At 47.1% G+C, this 21,758-nt stretch overlaps 1 protein-coding gene across 3 annotated transcripts in view; it reads left to right on the top strand.

Moving 5' to 3' along the window:
- The window catches only part of Jakmip1 (janus kinase and microtubule interacting protein 1), a 100,290-nt gene that overhangs the window by 21,201 nt on the left and 57,331 nt on the right, over nt 1-21,758 (top strand). For all 3 annotated transcript variants that reach the window (XM_059275774.1, XM_059275776.1, XM_059275777.1), the window contains exon 2: nt 16,424-16,686. In XM_059275774.1, the coding sequence (XP_059131757.1) occupies nt 16,558-16,686 (129 nt within the window). In that variant the 5' untranslated portion in view covers nt 16,424-16,557. The remainder of the gene's footprint in view (nt 1-16,423; nt 16,687-21,758) is intronic.

Genomic DNA, 21,758 nt, shown 5'->3' on the forward strand with positions numbered 1-21,758 from the left:
TTTGCACTTCCACCAACAATGGAGGAGTGTTCCCCTTATTCTACATTTTTGCCAGCAGGAGCTGTCATTTGTTTGATTGATCTTAGCCATTCTGAAAGGTATAAGGTGGAATCTCAAAGTAGTTTTGATTTGCATTTCCCTGATGGCTAAGGATGTTGAACATTTCTTTAAGTGTTTCTCAGCCATTTGAGGTTCCTCTGTTGAGAATTCTGTTTAGATATGTACCCCATTTTTTAGTTGGTTTGTTTTCTTAATATCTAGGGTTTTTTTTTTTTTTTGAGTTCTCTGTATATGTTGGATATTAACCCTTTATTGGATGTGTAGTTGGTTAAAAAAAAATCCTTTCTCATTTTGTGGGCTGTCACTTTGTCAAAATGACGATGTCCTTTGCCAATCAGAAACTTTTCAGTTTCATGAGGTCCCATTTATTAATTGTGGATCTTAGTGCCTATGTTAACAGAAAGTCTTCTGTGCCAACGTGTTCAAAGCTATTCCCCACTTTCTCTTCGGTCAGGTTCAATGTATCTGTTTTTATGTTGAGGTCTTTGATTCATTTAGAGTTGAGTTTTGTGCAGGGTGATAAGTATGGATCTATTTGCATTCTTTCGCATTCATCCATCCAGTTTGACCAGCTCCATTTTTGCAGGGTGGAGACCCAAAGACTACTCAGCAGGATTAAAGTATGAACTGAGAGTCTGTATTAAGTCAGAGCGGCTGCCTGGAGAGAAACATTTCTCACAGAGCAGCTTTGAATGCATATTACAGAGAGTAAGTTTAAAGACAAAGAACACAGAAAAACTACATCCTGGTTGGCAGTTGCAGGGGGAAGCAAGTGAACAGTTTGACGGGAGCCAAGAACATGCAGTTATCGAGGGTATTTTGACCCCAAGTCTCTAGAACAGTGTGGGGTGCTTTCCCACAGGACTTTTCCTGGCAGAGATTGGCGGGGGGGGGGGGTGTCAGTTTCAATTTAGACAAAGATGGCTCTAACTGAGACAAGATGGAGGAACCTTTGCCCTCTAACACTTGTTGAAGATGCTTTTTTTTTTCCAGTGTATTTCTGGTTTCTTTAAACAAACAAACAAACAAACAAACAAACAAAAAACCAAAAACAGTTGTCCATAGGTATGTAGATTTATGTCTGGGTCTTCAGTTGTATTTCATTGATCAATGTGTTTGTTTTGTGCCAATACCACTCTATTTTTATTACTGTATCTCTATAGTATAATTTGTGGTCAGGAATGGTGATACCTCCAGCAGGTCTTTTATTATTCAGGATTGTTTTTGCTTTCCTGGTTTTTGTTTCTCTCTCTCTCTCTCTCTCTCTCTGTGTTTCCATATGAAGTTGTAAATTGTCCTTTCAAGATCTGTGAAGAATTGTATTTGAATTTTGATGGGGATTGCATTGAACCTGTAGATTGCTTTTGGTTAGATGGTCATTTTTACTATATTAATTCTACTGATCTGTGAGCATAGGAGATCCTTCTAATGATATCTTTCTTAATTTCTTAAAAATTCTTAATCACACAAGTTTTATCATTTACTTGGTTAGAGTTACCCAAAGATATTATATATTAGTCGAGGCTATTGTGAAAGGTGTTGTTTCCCTAATTTCTTTCTCAGTACGTCTGTCCTTTTGATATAGGAGGGCTACTGATTTTTGTGAGTTAACTTTGTATCTAACTATTTTGCTGAAAGTATTTATCATCTATAGGAGTTTTCCAGTGGAAATTTTCTGGTCACTTATGTATACTATTATATTATATGCAAATAAAGATACTTTGACTTAGCAGGGCAGTGGTGGCGCATGCCTTTAATCCCAGTACTCAGGAGACAGAGCCAGGCGGATCTCTGTGTGTTTGAGGCCAGCCTGGTCTACCGAGTGAGATCCAGGACAGGCACCAAAACTACACAGAGAAACCCTGTCTCAGAAAAAAAAAAAAAAAGATACTTTGACTTCCTCCTTTCCAATTTGTATCCCCTTGATTTCTTTCAGTTTTGTTATTGCTCCAGTTAAGACTTCAGGTACTATTTTCAATAGATATGGAGGGAGTGGACAACCTTGCCTTGTTCCTGATTTTAGTGAAAGTGCTTTGAGTTTCTCTCCATTTAACTTGGAGTTGGCTATGGGATTTCTGTAAAGTACCTCTATTATGTTTAGGTATGCCCCTTGTGTCCCTGATCTCTCCAAGACTTTTATCATGAAGCAGTGTTGAATTTTATCAAAGGCCTTTTCTGCATCTAATGAGATGACCATGTGGTTTTTGTCTCTCAGTTTGTTTATATGGTGGATTATATTTACTAATTTTTGTGTGTTGAACCATCCCTGTATCTCATGGATGGAGCCCATGTGATCATCGTGGATGATGTTTTTGATTTGTTCTTAGATTCGATTTGCTAGTATTTTATTGGTTATTTTTGCATCTGTGTTCGTAAGGGAAGTTAGCTTGTAATTCTCTTTCTTTGTTGGGTCTTTGTGTGGTTTGGGTATCAGGGTAACTGTAGCCTTGTAAAATCAAGTGTTTGTTTCTGAGGCGTATTGGCATTAGCTCTTCTTTGAAAGTCGGTAAGATTCTGCACTGAATCTGTCTGGCTCTGGGCTTTTTGTTGTTGTTGTTAGACGTTAGTGACTGCTTCTATTTCACTAGGGGTTATAGGTCTGTTTAAATCGTTTATCTGATCTGATTTAACTTTGGTAAGTGGTATGTATTGTAAAAATTACCCATTTCATTTAGGTTTTCCAATTTGGTGGAGTACAGGTTTTTAATGTATGTCCTTATGATTCTCTGGATTTCCTCAGTGTTGGTTATATCCCCTTTTTAATCTCTAATTTTGTTAATTTGGATATTCTCTCTCTACCTTTTAGTTATTTGGATAAGGGTTTGTCAATCTTACTGGTTTTCGCAAAGAACCAACTCTGTTTCATTGATTATTTGTATTGTTTTTCTTTGTTTCTATTTTATTGATTTTGGCCTGCAGTTTGATTATTTCTTGCCACCCACTTCTTTTGGGTTTGATTTCTCCTTTTTGTTCTAGAGTTTTCAGGTATGTTAAGTTACCAGTATGAGAGCTCTCCATTTTTTTTTAATGTAGGCACTTAGTGGTATGAAATTGCCTCTTAGAGACACCTTTATCATGTCACATAAGTTTGTGTATGTTGTACATTCATTTTGTTCAGTTCTGGAAAGTCTTTAATTTCTGTCTTGACCCATTTTCATTCAGTAGTGAGAAGTTCAGTTTCCATGGGTTCGTAAGCTTTCTGTGGTTGTTGATATCCAGCTTTAGTCCGTGGTGGTCAGAGAGGATGCAGGGTCTTACTTCAATTTTCTTGTATCTTTTGAGACTTAATCTGTGCCTGAGTCAATTTTGGAGAAAGTTCATGAGGTACTGAACTGAATGTACTGAACCTTCGTATATTCTTTTGTATTTGGTGAAATGTTTTGTAAACAAGTTAGGTCCGTTTGGTTTATAGTATCAGTTAAGTCCATCATTTCTCTGTTTAGTTTTTGTCTGGATAACCTGTCTGTTGGTGAGAGTAGAGTATTGGAGTTTCCTACATCAGTGTATGAGGGACAATAGAAGCTGGAGCGGTGTTTCTTTTATGAACTTGGGTGCCCTTGTGTTTAGTTCATAGATGTTAAGAGTTGCAATGTCCTCTTGGTGGATTTTTCCTTTGATGAGTATGTAGTGTCTTTGCCTATCTCTTCTGATTGGTTTTGATTTAATGTCTAGTTTGTCAGATATTAAAATGGCTACACCAGCTTGCTTCTTAGGTCCATTTGCTTGGAATAACTTTTTCCATCCTTTAACTCTGGGGTGATGCCTATCCTTGATGTTGAGGTGTGTTTCTTGGATGCAGCAGAAGGACAGATCCTGTTTTCACATCCATTCTGTTACCTTGTTGTGCCTTTTTGTTGGAGAGTTGAGACCGTTGATGTTGAGAGATATCAATGAAGAATGTTTGTTGATTTCTGCTGTTTTGTTGTTGTTGTTGTGGTGGTGGTGGTGCGTGTGTATGTGTGTGTGTGTTTGTGTGTTTCCTCTCTTTTGATTTGCTCTAGGATTATTTATTTCCTGTGTTTTCTTGGGTGTGGCTAACCTCTTTAGGTTCAAGTTTTCCTTTTAGCACCTTCTGTAGGCTACAAAATTTATATTTGTAGATAGACATTGATTAAATTTAGTTTTATCATGAAATATTTTATTTTCTCCATCTATTGTGATTGAAAGTTTTGCTGAGTATAGTAGTCTGAGCTGACATCTGTGGTCTCTTAGAGTTTGTGAAACATCTGTCCTTCTGGATTTTAGTATCTCTATTGAGAAATCATGTGTTATTCTAATGGGTCTGCTATTGTATGTTACTTGGTCTTTTTCCCTTGTAGGTTTTAATATTATTTTTTTGTTCTGTACATTTAGTGTTTTAATTATTATGTGCTAAGGGGACTTTGTCTTCTGGTCCAATATATTTGTTGTTCTAAATGCTCCTTGTACCTTTTGAGCATCTCCTTCTTTAGGTTAGAAAATTTTTCTTCTGTGATTTTGTTGAAAATATCTTGTGGGCCTTTCACCTAGCTTTCTTTTTCTTCCTCTATTCCTATTATTCTTAGATTTGGTCTTTTCATAGTGTCCCAGATTTCCTGGATGTTTTATGCCAAGTTTTTTTTTTTTTTTTAGATTTAACATTTTCTTTGGCCGAGGTATCCATTTCGTCTATTGTATCTTCAGTGCCTGACATTCTCTCTTCTGTCTCTTGTATTCTATTGGTGAAACTTGCCTCTGAAGTTCCTGTTTGAGTTCCTAAATTTTCCATTTACAGGTTTCCCTCAGTTTGGGTTTTGTTTGTTGATTCTGTTTCTACTTTCAGGTCTTGAACTGTTGTATTCATTTCCTTCCACTGTTTGTGTTTCCATAGATTTCTTTAAGGGATTTATTCATTTCCTCCTTAAGGACCTCTATCTTATTCATAATGACTATTTTAAGGTCTCTGTTTTGTGCTTAAGCTGTGTCAGGACTTCTGTGGTAGGGTGTCTGGGCTCTAGTGGAGACATATTGTCCTGGCTGTTATTGACTGTGTTTTTATGCTGATGTGTAGGGACGATTGTAATTCTAGGAGCTGATATTTGGTCCTGTCTTTGTTGAGTGAGTATTTTGTTCATTGGTTTCTGTTGCTCTCTCTGGTTCTTAGGAGGGTGTGGGAACTGTATGTTGGTTAGGAGGGGATTCTTCTGGGATCATGCTAGGTATGGCCACTGAGGGGTTTTGGGTAAAATGTATTTCTAGGTATTGAGAACTGACACTTAGGGATGGGGGTGTACTGAGTGGGGGAAGGGAGTTCACAGAGAGGGGAAAGTAGGGTGTCTCACCAGGATTGGCTTAGTCCCTTGGGAATAGGGGCAGAGAGTGAGAAGAGGCCACCATGGGTAGTCTGCTACTGAGCTGGGGATGAGAGGGAGAGACTGGATTTGGAGGAGAGGAGGGGGAGTGAAGATCTGACGCTCACCTGCCTGCTTTGCTGGCCTACTTTCTTCCCTGGCAAGCTTGGCTGCGGCTGCCCAGGGAATGCCTGCTGGAGTTGGGGGCTGGGATAACAGGATGAGTAGGGAGGAAGGTTGGAGGAGGTCCGCTGGAGATGGGGCCAGGGAGGGAGGGATGGCTGCAACAGGTTGTCTTCTTCAGAGCTGGGGTAAGACTTGGGGATTGGATTTGGAGGAGAGGAGGGAGGGACGAAGATCTGCAGTTAGCTTCCTCTGCAGGAGTTCTGCTTCATCTTTTTTTTTTATTTTGGTTTTTCTTTTTCTTTTTTCTTTTTTTTCTTTTTTTCCAGAGCTGAGGACCGAACCCAGGGCCTTGTGCTTGCTAGGCAAGCGCTCTACCACTGAGCTAAATCCCCAGCCCCTGCTTCATCTTTTAGAGGCAGCTTCTCTTTCTTTATCAAGGTGGGCTGTGGGGGATGATGGGTGGAGTCTATCTGAAAGCATTTAGAGACATCTGAGCTCATGTGTGGGTGGCACGGGCCTGCACTTGGTGGCCGCTTGCCTTCTGTGGTGGAGGGGAGCCTGCAGGGCTTTAGCGAAGCGGCTGTGGGCACCTCTGCCTGTCTCGTTCACCTGCCAGCCTCACGGCTCGGCACGGGGCGGTGCCGCACGGACTTGGTGGTGTGCTCCGTGAAGGAGTGCGTGGGAACCTGGCTTTGGAGGGCTTGAGTGCAGGTGACACAGGGAGAGGAATCATGGTGGGAATACGGAAACTGACAAGAGATCAGAGTACGGGTACCACTGAAGCCCAGCTTGGTGAACCCTGAGTTTTACTGGGGTTACTTACAGGAGCGGGAAGGACTCAAAGACGACTGCGTCACCAAGGCCCACTCCAGCATGGGTGACAGCTCAGGGACACCTGCAGGCGCTTGACAGGTTGGAGAGTGTCTTCGAGCAAGCTGCACCTGCCTCAGTCTCCTCAGCAGGCCTTATGGCTTACATAACCTTGAAGGGGGAGGGCTCTTGTGTAGCTGGTGTATTCAGGCGCTTCCCGACACTTCTGAATGGTTTCCTTCCTGAGCCTTAGGGAGCGTCCCTTCAGGATGGAATGTTTAAAATTCTACACAATACCAGGCCTGGGAATGGCCACGGTACAGTTTGCAGGTGAGATATAGAGACACCTGTGACAGTGTGAGGGACAGCAGAAAGCAAGGCCTCAGGGTGGGGATTTTTGCATCCCCATTGCACCTTCCTCTGCCCTCTTTCCCAGGAGATGCTGGTGAGTCTAACTAGTTAAAAAAAAAAAAAAGGAGACATTGGCTCCTGATCCTCAAGCAGCAGACTGTTTCTTAGTGACTTGCTCACAGAAAGCCTTGGGGATGTGTGTGTGTATGTGAAACTATGGGCTGTGTAGAGAAGCCATGCTGATGTGTGTTTCCTGCAGCCCAAACAAGAGCCTGACATCCTCATTTGTTTAGGAGAAACAGATGCAAAACGCCAACTCCCTGCACAGGAAGGTCTGCTGGGCAAGAGCCAGCATCAGGGGCCCGAAGTCAGCTGGCCTCTGGGCCACGTTGCCAGGCGATGCAGTCACCCTGTGCTCGGTCTGAGAAAGGTCCACTGAAGCCACCAGATCATCACATGGAAGCTAGTATTCAGCTCGGAGTTTGCTGGACTCAATCAGGTCATGTGGTTAAACTCTTGAGGCTGATGAAGCTTAGAAGAAAAGTGATTATTAAGCTGTTGCATATACCAGCTGGAAATAAAGGACCTGGTATAGAGACCTGTCAGGGTCCAACTCTGACCTGCTGAACAGTCCTTGAAGTGGGGAGTGAGGAACTGAGAAATGCTAGACAGGAATAAATATAGAGGTAGATGAAGAAAAAGATAGAGACACAGGATAGCTTCGGGAGGGCCCTGGGTCAATACCCAGTCGCCTGGTATTTATTCCTAATGGGCTTTTTATATATTAGCAAGTGGAGAAGCAAGAGACCTCCCCATTTCAAGATCAAAGTACAAAGTACAAACAAGTGTAGACCTTTCTTAGTTCTCTAAACACCTGGTAACCATGCCTTTTGCCCAAACATCCTGTTATGTAGCCTCAGGGAGCAACATAAACCTTGACTCTCTGACCTTGAGTCAAAATGGAAACAAACCACAAGTTGGAATCTTTGTGGGCTCCCACAGGGACCCACTCATCTGCAAGGCTGGGTTGCAATCATAAAATTGTTCCTAGACCTACAGTCAAGGACAGTTTAGTAACTCAAGCTGGGGGAAAAGGCACGCATAGTTGTGTACATGGGTCCTACCTTGATTACAGGTAGAAGGGAGCGTGTGAAGGCTAGCTGGGAGGGTTGGTGACCCGAGGACAGTCTCTGTGGAAGGTTTTCTACTGGGTTGGTGTGGTGTGAGCAGGATGTGCCAGTGCCAGGGACCTGCTAGGAGTGAGGCTTAGACATGTGCAAGTGTGAAAAGGGCGTTTGTTCTCTGGGGATTGTGGCTCTGAACTGATGAGTCCCCTCCTCCCCCCACCCTTGGCCTTTATCATGGAATTTCAGAGTTCCCATAGTGCCCATTGCCTAGCCCCCAGCCGTCCTGAGTGGAGGTCTCCCTATGCCATGCTGTCCCTGAATCTGCTGAGTGCCTGACACTGGCAGGTTTCAAGAGCGGAGAGCTAAGGTAAGGAAGGAGAGGTCAGAGAGTGTGGACTTGAGGCAGGCAGGGGTTTCTGTCTGTCTCGTGTTTCTCATCCTAGGAACAGCATCCGGCACATGTGCAGGCTCAGTCAGTCTTGGCTGAGTGAATGACCGACGGACTGTGCGAGACAAGCACTATTGGTGACTCCAGCTGCATTTGGCCAGTGTGGCATCTCAGAGGGAGGCACAGGGTAGATCGATGGAGCTTTTGGGGGCGAAGATCCGTGATCTGTAGGGGGACGACCCTCCTTCTGAGAACAATCCTTCTGCGCTGGGAGTGTACTAGGCAGACCATGCGAGGACCTGGGGGCTGAGGTGTTTGCTTTTGTTTCTTGCATGGTTCTGTGTGCTAGTCTTCTGTTTCTTCCATGGTGATGATCACTGTAGTCCTGGTGTCGTAGGGTGATGGGGAAATGGCCCTTCCTCTACTCTTGGGAAGAGTTTGCTCTTGGCTCTTCTTTAAGCCCTGATGGAATCCACCCCCGCCCCCACCCACTGAGGCCTGGCTTCTCCTGGTGTCTGGGTGTTAGGTGTGTTAAATATGTCACAGCACCTGCCTCTGTGGTGTGGCCATTTCACCTCAACTGGGAAGAAGCAGCGGGTGACGCTGGGCTCTGCACAACCAGTTTACATTGGCTCTGCAGCCCTTCCTGCATGCAGGACGAGCAGGTCTGATGTGCTGTGTTTGCCCTGAGCTGACCTTGGCAGGCATTGTGACTGATGTCTTCCTGATGAAGTTTCCACTGACTCCATGCTAGGCTTGGTGGAACAGGCCTATAATCTCACGATACTTGGGAGGCTGAGGCAGGAGGATCCCAAGTTCAAAGCCCAGGCTAAGACCAAAGAGCGGAGAGAAGTTCAAGTCAGGGGCATGAGACCCAAAGCCTGAGCCTCATGCCTCGACTTAGAGCAAAGAGGTGCTGAAAACCAGTGTACTTCAGCAGGTGCTTGTGGCTCCTGGCGGGCAATTGTTTCGATTGTAATTGTTTGTTTGTGTCTTTTTTGTGTGTGCGAACAGGATGTGGTGGGGATGCCATTCTTCCAGTTTAATCCATTTCTATGTAAAAATGTTATCATTTCACTATGGAAAATGCCTTAGAGAATATGGATGACGAGCAGATTAAAAATCACCTCTGCACCCCTCCCACAGCAGCGGGGAGGGTCCACAAAGAGGTTCTCATATTGTATTCCACTGCCGCCCTAGCAGGGGGACCCCTGTCCCAGCAGCGACCTCAGTCCACACCCATTGGAAGGAGCCTTAACTAGGCCCAGAGAGGGCGGAATGGGCGACCCTTTGCTGATACTGAGCATATTAGAACAGGCCCCTCATGTGGCTTCCTTCTCTGGCCTCTGCTTCCAGAGGAAGACACCATTACTGCAGTGCTGAAAGGGGGTGTTTCCAAACTGACTGTGAGAACAGGCTAGACCACAGGTTCCCAGGGCCTGTACCAAGCTGTCCATCAGAACACCTGTGCTGGCACTGCAGGGAGCAGCAGTCCCTCCCTGCTTCTTTCCCCTTTCACCATTTGTTAGCTCGCCACGATGCCAGTATGCCAAGGTGTTAGGTGACAGTCCAAAATGGTCAGCAGGGACTTCTGTGCTTCTGTGGTAACCAGCCACCCTGCAGGGTGGGCAGTGGCACTCCCAGACAAAGCTGGACTAGGTTCTGTGTGGGTGGTGGTGGTGGTAATGATGTCACGTCCAGGCTGGCTTGGTCTCAGAACCTTTGCTTGTCGACACCTTCCCTGGGGTGGGGATGTCTGATCAGTGGCCTGTGGAGACTAGGTTGTCTTGCTCTGTGGAACACGATGTAGAAGGTTTTTGTTAAAGCTAGGCGTGGGTAGGGCCAGCCTTCGACTGGGACTACTCTGCTAACATTCCATTGTGTTATCTGTGAGGATGAAGATTCTAGGCAGGGGTCTCAGCAGCAGGACGTCTCCCACAGCTCTGGAGATGAGAGGTTTGAGATCGGGTGTCTGTGGGTTGTGCTCTCACAGTATGACTTGGGTATGACCCTTGGCATGCAGATGGCCTCTGCCCTGTGTCCTCCCACAGTCCTTTCTCTGAGTATCAGAGCTCTGATCTCCTGTTCTTAAGGAGACAGTAGGCCTCCCTCCTGACCCATGTATCCTCTGTAAGGCTCATCTTGATGTCCTCTCATCCTGAGGTCCTGGAGGTTCTGTCTGCAACAGACGAGCCTGACAGGGTACTCAGTCTAGCTCCTACACCAGGGCTTCATAATGCAGAAGGTTGAATGATACGGCGGGGCCATCCGAAGTCCAGACACAGGTCTATCCGCCTAGGGCCTGTGCTCCGGCTGTAGTGTGCTCATGAAGGAAGTCATTGGTGTGACACATGGACGGCTAGAAGTGCATGTATTTCACAGGCGCCAGTCTCCTTGAGTCTGGGCAAGCCCCAAGCCAGACTCTGGGAGGTCGAGGCCAGCACAGTCCTGGCTGCCCCAGAGCATCTTGTCTAGTGGTAGAGAAAGGTTGGTACCAACAGTGTGAGCAGGTCAGGGCTGTGGAAAGGAAAACAGGAGCTGCATGGGGTGGGGGTGGCACTGGTGAATGTGTACTAAGCAGGTGACATCCGAATTGAATTTTGAAGGTGGGTAGGTGGTAAGGAGAAGGAAGGCAGTCCAGGGGGAGCATTTGCCAGGTATGGCAAAGCCGAGCTGTGCCAGCGAAGGAAGCTTGAGAGGACAGCTCAGGTTCAGAGATCCTCTAGTATAGGATATACTATATACAGGCTGGCTGGGCCTGCCTAGTGGATTCAGGTTCAGAGATCCTCTAGTATAGGATACACTATATACAGGCTGGCTGGGCCTGCCTAGTGGATTCAGGTTCAGAGATCCTCTAGTATAGGATATACTATATACAGGCTGGCTGGGCCTGCCTAGTGGATTCAGGTTCAGAGATCCTCTAGTATAGGATATACTATATACAGGCTGTAGCTAGAGTTTTCCTGCCTGGCCCACAGTCAGGACAAATCTCTGTCACCTGCCAGCCCCACAGCTGCTCAGACCCGACCAAGTAAACAAGGAGACTTATATTAGTTACAAACTGTATGGCCGTGGCAGGCTTCTTGCTAACTGTTCTTATATCTTAAATTAATCCATTTCCATTAATCTATACTTTGCCACATGGCTCGTGGCTTACCGGGAGCTTCCCATGTGGCTTGTCATGGTGGCGGCTGGCAGTGTCTCTATCTCAGCCTTCCACTTCCCAGAATTCTTCTCCTTGTCCCGCCTGTACTTCCTGCCTAGCCAATGGCCAATCAGTGATTTATTTACTGACCAATCAGCAACACACTTGACATACAGACCATCCCACAGCACTCTAGTATAGGATATACTATATACAGGCTGGCTGGGCCTGCCTAGTGGATTCAGGGGCCCAGATGCCCCTGTGGCTCTGTCACCACCTCCACAAATGGTTTAAGGTTTCGCTAGCCTGGGGGAGAAGTCAAAGGCTTTAAGCCCCTCAGTCCATAAAGGCTCCCGGCACAACTGCTCACACATCATTGGTCCAAGTATGGTCACATGACCCACTTCTGCAAGAGAATCTAAGAAGTGTAGGGAACCATGTTGGGGATTTACAAGGCATACCACAGGGAACACCTTCTGCAGACAAGAGAGCACAAGAAGGCTGCCAGCTCTGCCCCTAGAAGCGGCTGCTCTGCTTCAAAAATCAACAGAGACTCCCCTGCCCCAGGGTGAATCACCCACTGTTAGGCACCAACCTCATGTCTGGAAAGTGAACCTATGGAAGGAGGAAAGCTTCAGGGAGTTAGGGACTCTGTCCCCCATGCAGGAGGGGTTGATTCATGACAGGTCTGTAATTTGCTTCCAAACAACTAGGCTCAGCATTGACCACATTCCTTTATGGCCCTCCCTCCCTTCTTCCCTTCCTCCCTTCCTCCCTTCCTCCTTTCCTCCCTTCCTCCTTTCCTCCCTTCCTCCTTTCCTCCCTTCCTCCCTTCCTCCCTCCCTCCCTCCCTCTTCCTTAAGAGTATGATGTGGAGTGCTTCCTTTTATATGGGAACGGAACAGCTATGGTTAGCATCAATTGTTTGAGCCTTACAGAGAGCTTGCTGGCTATCATCACCTGTATGGTCAGGGAGATGCTGGTGAGGGCTGTGAGTGGGAGGGAGACCTGCCCATGGATATTCAGGTGAGTGACTGCCGGTGTCTTAACCTGATAGCAGGGTTTTGACGTTGTCATGGTTTTTATTCAGGTGCATCCCCAATCAATAGTGAATGTATTGGCTGGCTTTGTGCATGGGAGTCTTAAAATCCAGTGCTTTCTTGTGGACAACAAATGGTTGGGTCTTATTTTGGATCTGCTCTGGCAGTTTCTGTTTTTGTGGGTGCATCTAGAGAGCTTTTTCCCCTTGCGATCCTTTTTTGCTGGAGTAATTTTCACATGACCCCAGGTTTAAAGGTATATAGAGCAAGCACACAAATCAAACATTTCCTGAGAAGTCATAAGAAATTTACTTTAAAACAACTCTTTTATGTTGATATAATTTTGGCATTAAAGATTAAAATAAATTTATATATTAATGAGAAAGCTGGGCTTTTTATTTTTACGTAAAGAGTTAAATATCAGCTGAATATTTATACTGAGAGATGGAGTAGGACACCTCTAATACATTTCACAGCTGTCTAATATTTTAATTTCATAATCCTCAAAGCTTCAAATACTACTTTGCATAAATATATATCATGCCAAATAACAAAAGCATGCTTAGGGCCATTTCAGAAGTTGTCAATTTTATCTTAATCATGAGTCAAAATTCACTGAATGATTCTTTATGAAATATGTTAGCAACACAAATGGCAATTAAGAAATATTTATTATGTTTATTTATTTATTGTATGTGTATTACATGCGTGGAATTCAGAGGACCACTCTCAGGACTCACTTCTTGCCTTTCACTATGTGGGTCCCAGAGACTGAACTCAGCAAGCACCCTTACCCACTCAGCCATCCTGGGGGCCCCAAGTAGCATTTTTAAAAATCTAACATTCTAACACCACACAATCCAAGGATACACTACTTGGATATTCACATGCTGAACAATGACGGTAGGAACATTTGAAAAGCTTTTGTTTCCTTATGGGAACTGTTCTGCTTCAGGAAGAACAGAAAAGGCAGCAGCCGTGAGATGAAGCCGGGTACTCCCTGCAGCCTCAGGGGTACTGCACAGTGCAGAGCATGGGTGTGTGTGTGTTCAGAGTTAAGGCTGCAGTGACGCTGTGGGATTATAGTTTGATTTTGAATTGAGTTTTGGGCCACAGAGATGCTCAACCTGTGGGTTGCGACCCCTTTGAGGGAATGACCTTTTTACAGGGGTTGCCTAAAACCATTAGAAAACACATATATTTACATTATGATTCATGACAGTAGCAAAATTACAGTTATGAAGTAGCAACAAAAATAATTTTGTGGTTGGGGGTCACCACAATATGAAGAACTGTATTAAAGGGTCACAGCATTAGGGGGGTTGAGAATCACTGCCCTATAGTATGCTGTGGGGTCTGGCTTCCTCTGAATGCTCCCCCCATGCCCCCGGGCCCCAGCAGCCTGTCCCTGAGCTGCACACACCCAGAACACTATTCTTTCAGCTCCAGCAAACTGGCATCTGTCAGATCAGTTAAGAATAGAAAGCGCAAGTTTTTATTGTGTTTACTTCTTCCCTCTAGAGCACATTCCTTTTTTATATAGATCATAGTTATAAAATATTTTATGTTTTTCATTTGTTCATTCTCCTGTTTAGTCTGAGCTCCTTTTTTGGTTTTGTAGACCATGTAGTCTCACCGTGTAGGCTGGTCTGGAATACCTGCATAGCCCACACTGGCCTGAAACTCAGAGTGATCCACCTGCCTCTGCCTCCCGAGTGCTGGCGTTAAAGGCGTGCACTGCTTGTCCAGCTAGACTGAGTTATTGACCTTCAGGTCATTGTGCCTCTCTCTGAAGCATTTCTCTTATTAGCCACCCAAAAAGGGGAAGTCTGCAGGGTGTGATTGATTCTTTGGTTTTCGGTCTCTGAGGCGTCATTTCACAGGTGACTGAATTACAGGTTGACTCTCCTCTCTGAACACTAGTTTGCTCCGTTCTTTCTCACGCCATTTTTGCAGAGACCTCTGCTGAATTCTTATCCTTGTTTCTCTGTAGCCAAGATATTTCCCTCCCAGTCTTGTTTCAGAATTTTTTTTTCCCTTTCATCTTTGATCATCTGCAGCTTACATACGATATACTCAAGCACAAATTCAGTTTGTGGATCTGGGTTTGGTGTCTGGTATTCGTTTGCGGAAGACTACACATGACTTCAAATAGTCCTGTGGTCTTCCTCTTGTCCTTCCATCCCCCGGTGTGTTGGCCAGTTTTATGTCAACATGACTCAGCAAGCTAGAGTCCTTGCAGAAGAGGGAACCACACTTGAGACAGTGTCCCCACCAGACTGGCCTATGACAAGCCAGTAAGCAAGCACTCCTCCATGGGCTCTGCATCAGCTCTCACAGCTCCTGCCTCCAGGGGCTCGCTCTGTTTGAGTTCCTGCCCTGACTTCCTTCAGCATGGAGTGTGATGTAGAACTCCAAGCTGAAATTAACCCTTTCTTCCTTTTAGTTACTTTTGGTGTCTTTGGTCACAGCCATTAACCCAGCTAACACACCTCAGTGTTCTGCAGTTGAAACTGCCCCTCGCTCCTTGGACTGTCTGGTTCCCTTTTCCATTGCTTCTCAGTTTGGACATACTGTATTAATATCTGTGGCTCACAGACTCTCTTCAGTTTGGGATACACTCACTGTTCAGTTTGGGATACACTCACGGGTTATTTAACTCTGTGCAGTCCTGTAAGAGCACGTGGAAGGCTTGTTTCAGTTCCCCTGTGTTTTGTTTTTTTTTTTTTTTTTTTTTTCCTCTTTTGGACATCGCTTTTTCCTTCCCTGAATTTTTCATCTTTGCTTACAGACCATCTGTTCTTACATGCTGTCTGCTCCTTTTTCCTCCGAGGCCCTTTGCATATTATTCAGAATTACTTTAAAGTCTACATCTGGGTCTAACCCTGATGTCTTCCCTTTAGTATACCTTATATTGTTTTGTTGGGAGCTGGGCTGATGCAGAAGGAACTGGAGCTGGTTCTCAGGAAGCTGGTCTCTGCTTTGGGCTCTCTGTGGGGCATCACTTTGCCCTAGGACCTCAGTTCTCTGATGGATCTAAGAAATTTTCTTATTTTCATTTTGTTTGTCTGTTTCTGGATTCCAAGTTTCTTATGGGTTGGACCAGAAACTATAAATTTCATTCATTTCTCCCTACATCTTCCTTCCTTCCTTCCTTCCTTCCTTCCTTCCTTCCTTCCTTCCTTCCTTCCTTCCTTCCTGTATCCTTCCCTCTAACGCATCATCCCCATTTCCATTGGGCATCACTTCAGTAATGTGTCCAGGTGGCAGGTAATGGTCTTGCCCTGACTGGAGCGTCTCTTGTTTTGAGGACAGCAGGGTGGGGGTGGTTGGACTGGGCCCTTGGTGGCGAGGCCTGATGTCCCAGAGTCTGCCCATTCAGAGACCTCACTTGCTTGTCCTATGCTGCTTTTGGACATAGCAGGATGATCAGGTCAGTACCAATTCCCGTTATGAACTGGGTTACCTAGCACTTGGCTGGTGTGTGCCTCAGTTTCCTCACCTGTAACAAGGATGACAGAATTGACTCTGTATAGGAGGGACGATTAACTATGAAGCTGAGCCATCCATCTCAAAGTGTGGCGCTGCCCTTGCTCCAAAGTGTGGCGCTGCCCTTGCTCCGGAGTTACCGGCCTGTGGGGGTGCAGTGCACATTGCCTCCTGCCTCTCGTCCTCTGCCATGTGCTTCAGGCTCTGGGGTGAGACCCTGGGATGCCTTTGGAAATAGCACTCATGTGCTGCATGAAGGTTAGCATGCTGTGGTTCACAGATGCACAGGTGAGGTCCTGCATTCTCAAGAGGCCAGGACTGGAGCAAGGCTACACAGTGTGGCCCTCTGGGGGCATCGTTTGCGAGTTGGTTGGAGATGCTGTTCAGGCCTCAAGGATGGTGAGACTCTGCCCAGAACATCTTCCAGGTGATTCTGAGGTAGCTTCAGTGGAGCTAATGATAGGCCAGACTTGTGAGGGGTAGGCCTTCTGAGGGTGAGGCAAGTGTTTAGTCCTGGGGTGCCCAGGCTAGGGGAACACTTACTGTGTGTTTACTCGGTCTTTCTTCTCCCCTTGCAGAATCGCAAGTGATGGTGTTCCCAGAGGACAAGCGGAGCCCTGCGCGACTGGTTAGCACAGCGGAGCTGGTGGCTGTGCTCACTGGTGGGCGGGCGTGAACCTCAGGACCTCAGCGTCTCACCCCAAGAGGAAACATGTCTAAAAAGGGACGCAGCAAGGGTGAGAAGCCCGAGGCGGAGACGGACTCTGTGCAGATGGCCAATGAAGAGCTGCGGGCCAAGCTAACCAACATCCAGATAGAGTTCCAGCAGGAGAAGAGCAAGGTGGGGCGGGGCATCTGGTGCCATCCCAGATTGGGCTGTGAGCACTGGGCTGTGAGCACTGGGCTGTGAAGCGTGTATTACTGGGTCTTGGAACCTCGGCTGCCCCTCCTGAGAACAGGAGGCAGTTGTACAAACTGGTAGCATTTTTTTTTAAAAAACCACATGCTGCCTCTGACTTGATGGGGCTGCAAGATTCTTTATGTTCCAGCTTCCCTTTCCTGCAAGATGGGGTGGTGGTGGTCACAGTAGGGGTTATAGCAAGTCCTCTGTGAAGAGCCTGCCTCTGTCACAGGAGCTTTCTCATCCTCCAGTATGAGCTTTGGAGCCTGTTGGAACAGCCTGGCTGGGGGCCCACATACTTCAGGAAAGCAGTTAAGGCACTGATGTGTCAACCCAGTACTTTTGGGAGACTCCAGCTTTCCGAGTCACAGACTCGGTGGCCTCCCTCCTCCGTTCAGCCAAACTGGCTTCCCGACCTTGGTGATGTCACTGACTTAAGTCACTGCTGAGTGACTTAAAGTCTCCCAACCCTTGTTCTGAGCTTGTAGGTGATGTACGAGTTCAAGGCTGTCCTAAATGTCTGCTCTAACAGCTACAGGGGAAAGCCCCGCTGCCGTAGCCTTTGCTGTGGCTGTGGTTGTGACATGGGAGGGTCTGAGGTCCCTCATGGCAGGGAAGTCACAGCTGCATGGTGGATCCTTGGGGAGCTGGTCACGTCACCTTCACAGTCGGAAACAGAGCAGTTAGTATGGGCCAGTGTCCAGCTTGCTTCCTCCACTTTTATGCAGTCCTGGACACCCTGCCCAGGGTGCTCCCTACTGCAGAAGGGTCTTCCCATTTCAATTAATGTAATTAAGATAATCCCTCCCAGACATGCCCAGAGGCCCATCTTCACATGACTCTAACATCTGCCAGGTTGGCAGCTAACACTAATCATCACAGATGGGATTTGGACCCAATATAATGTCTTCCGTTTATACTAATCTCCTTATTATAGGTCCTGTCACCAATCTAATGCTATGGTAACACCCCAGTATTTAGAACTTTAGCTTATCTGTTCTGGGAGACATTACTGAGCCCCAAAACCAGGTTCTGGTCTAGTAGGTGCTACAGCGTGGATTACAGGCCCTTGGGTATCTCTTATCACCAGGCTGCCTCTTAGCTCTGGGACTTGGGAATCTCCACCTAGCCATGTCCTGACTGCAGTCTCCTCCATGCCTCCCCCTGTAGTCTCCATAGGGCTTTGCCTGTCTGGTCACTGGGACAAGTTCTGTTCTCAGGGAACTCAGTAGAGCATCCCTCAGACTACCCATGAAAAGCACAAATGTGGAGTTCCCAATATCATTTAGGCAGCATGGAACATGATATCACACTAACCAGCCAGAGCATGTTAATGGTGTCCTTATGTTAGCAGAGGGCAAGCATTAAAGGCTTCAGGGTGAAGAAGAATGTGGGGCAAGTGTTCTTTCCTCCAGTCACCCAGTGAGGGACCTGCACGTGCCTGTTGTGAGCTGGGTGACCTGCATTTGCCATGAGGTGACTCACAAGCAGCCCCTTCCCTCAACTGGTGGTGTAGAGACATGCAGGAGCTAGAGGTGCCGTGGCGCTCGGCACACCAGAGGTCTCAGCACATGCAGGGCAAGCTGGGCCTGTGAAGGCTTCTCGAGACCATCTTAGAGCTGGCCCCAAGGATTTTGCTGGCTGGAGAGGAAGCAAATAGATTCACACAGCTCAAGTGTTCAACAGCCCCTGTGAACAACCTCAATGCCAGTTGGGGACAGGGTGAGATGGACATCTGGCTGGCAGGGTAGAACTCTAAGCCTGAAAAGGCCCCAAGTCTGAGGTCATGTGGGGAGCAGGGACAGTAGAGGAGAAGCCATGCAGGTTCTGGCTGTAGCTTGCTGGTGATTTCTTAGATCTCATAGCAACCAGTCTATGATATCCACCCTGAGTCAGACACTGACCGTACCCTCAAGGGGCCGGATGGCCTTGGTGGGGTGCGAGTCTTGCTCCCAGACCTTGAGTGTCACGATTCTGGGATCTTACAGTAGCTGCTGTCACAGATCCCAGGCCTTGGATGTCGGGACCCTTAGCTCTTTGGGCTGGACAGTTCCTGGAACTCTGCCAGCAGCTGGGAACTGCAGTCTCTGGCCTTTGGCTCCTCAAGCCTGTCTGTCACCTTCTGCTGTCTTCACTCTCCTGCTTCTCTGGGCTTCCACTGTCTCGAGCTGTCTCCTGCCTCTGCTCCCTGCAGTCCTTGCCCTGACGGTCACTCTCTGTGACTCTGCTGGCTTCTTGATTCTGGTGCTGCCGTCGACACCACCAAGGCAGCAGCTGCCGCCACCTCTGCGGCCGCCCTTACCAGCTCAGCCTGCCCTACCTGTGGTGAAGTGCAAGGCAGACCAGACTTTGCAGGAGAACCTCTTAGAACACCAGGGGGCAGCACAGGAGGGTGTGTCCTGCTGGGTCAGAAAGTGGAAGGTACAGCCTGGTTGTGTCCTGGAGGGGGCGTGGCAGGGAGTGGCATGCAAATATGGTATTAATAATTTCTACCAATCACAGCACAACCTCCAGGTCTACCAAGGTCCAATTATAGGCTTTTCACTGCATCAGTAACAAGCTTTCTTGTGTGAAGGAAGTGCCCTCCTCCAATGAGACAGCTGCAGGGTGAGCCAGGTCCTCTAGAGTTCACAAAGCCCTGGGGCTGAAGCTCCTTGTGTTAGTTACTCTTCTCACTGCTGGGACAACAAAGATTCTGACCGAAACAGCCTAGGGGTGGGGAGCTTTATGGAGGGCAGGTTTTTTTCTGACCCACCTTTTCAGAGGACCCATCCCTCATGGCAGGGGAGGTGTGGCAGAGCAGAGCCGACAGTTCCTGTCAGGGAAGCAGAAAAAGGAGGCTTTCCAGAGCCTGGCTGGAGTTCTCCCTTTCCCTCTTACTCCTTCTGGGCCCCCAGCCCATAGGAGGGTGCCCCCAGCCCATAGGAGGGTGCCCCCAGCCCATAGGAGGGTGCCCCCAGCTGCTGGGTGGGTCTTTCTCCCTTAGGGAATCCTCTCCAGAGACACCTGTACTGGCACCTTCCAGAATCCTCATCCTAATTCCAGTTAAGTTGATAGTGAAGCCTACCCTTTGTCAACTTGACACCCAGACATCTCTCTTTAAACCATAACATTCTACCCTGGACCCTAAAAGGTTTATTCATGTCCATCTCAGAATGCGAAATGCAGTCTATGTCCACGAGTCCCCAGAATCATAACACTTTCAACATTGTTCAAGGTTCAAAGTCTCTGCCGAGACTTGAGGCAATCTCTTAGCTATGAAACCTTGTAAAAAATAAAACAAACTTGCATGTTTCCAAAACATAATGGACCAGGGCCATGAAGGGAGCTGTGGGAACAAAGCAAAACAGACTGAACCTCTGAAGGGCAAACACGAAATCCTGTAGCTCCATGTCTAGCACGTGGTGTCATGGCATGAGCTCTGAGGACCTTGGGCAAGCTCCCCCATGCCCCCTGTCATCTGTAGCCCTGAGAGCTGTGTCCTGGGGTGGCCTCCCTTGTTCTCAGCTTTCCTCAGCAGATGTCCCCCATTCCTGGCAATCTTCAACATCCTGATATCTGTATTGTGGCTCAGGCTTCACCCTCAAGCATCACACATTGCTGACACAGTGGTTTCTTGAAGGGACACTCATCTACCACATGTTGCCTGGCTTCTCAGACTTCTCTTACAAATCTGGGTAGACACCTACCATGACCCTATACCTCTTGTATTCTACATGCCTGTAAGACCAACGCCAATGGACAATGCCTAGGTCAGCATCTAGTTAAGAGCAGACTTGGAGCCATGGCTGCCGTAGTCCCTCAGTGAGTGCCTGGACAGCTGAGCCTAGGAAAGCACTTCCCTTCACAGCTGTGTGTGAGCAGGTTCCCCAGCTCTTGGGTCTTCTCCAGGGAAAGAAAGTCTTTCAAATGAGTTCCGATTTCACACCCAGAGGCCATTACTGGTGGAGTCTGACCAACTCCCTCTTTACACGATGCTAAGTGCTCCATTTCTCAGTAATGGTAGCCATCTCTAACTACCGTATCCTCCCTGTCTACAAAGTTCAGCTGCCTCCTTTTCACATTTTTCTCTGATTCTTGCTCCCCATTTCCATAGAAAACCAGAAATTCCCATTGTGTATCTTGAATGACCTGCAGGCCAGGGCCCGACACAGTTCTTGTTCCCGTCAGGGCCCGACACAGTTCTTGTTCCCGTCTGAAGTCTCCTGAGCGCACTCTTCACTGCCTGCTCTGTCCTGAGCTCCCACCGGAATCACCCACTGAGCTCTGCTTGCAGCGGCCTAGGGCTTCTCTAGCCCACCTCCCAAACTCTTCCACATTCCTCCCACAAACCAGTCCAAGACCTAAGAACTACGCAATCAGGTTTAGTCACAGCAATGACACTGCTTCTTCTGTCAGTTTTATGTGTTAGTTTTTTTTTTACAGTTATGACAACATTGGACAGAAACCACTGAAGAGAGGAAAATATTATTTGACTCTCATGGCTTTAGAGAATTTCGTATATCACGGCAGGGAAGGTGTAGCTGAGCAGAGCGGCAACCTGATGTGGCATCCAGGAAGCAGAGAACGGCATGATGCTCAGGTGGCATTCTCCTGCCCCCCTTCTATTCCATCCTGGTCCATAGCCTATGGGGTGGCACCATGTTCAGGGCCGTCTTTCTCCCCTCATTTAATTCTCTTCGGAAATACCGTCACAGTCACCATCTCTGAGAGGACTCTGTGAAGCCTGGCATCACAGTTGTCTGAGGCAGACATGACTGGGACAGAGTCCTGACTCAGTGGCAGTGTTCTTTGCATATGGAGTGTGTTGTCCTTAAGGCATCTGTGGACTGTTTGAGTCTTGATGTTCTGCACTAAATTCGCCAGACCTCCAGCTCCAGTCCTGGGGGGAGGTGACCAGTGACGCTGGCATCACGTGCTGTTTCTGTGGTTGCCTGTGATGTCAGGCGATACTGGTCTCATGCATCTGCCTCGGAGTTGTCATTTTGCATCTTTCCTGGCTGTTAAAGGAT

This window comes from Peromyscus eremicus, chromosome 10 (genome assembly GCF_949786415.1).
Source record: "Peromyscus eremicus chromosome 10, PerEre_H2_v1, whole genome shotgun sequence".
Classification (NCBI taxonomy): domain Eukaryota; kingdom Metazoa; phylum Chordata; class Mammalia; order Rodentia; family Cricetidae; genus Peromyscus; species Peromyscus eremicus.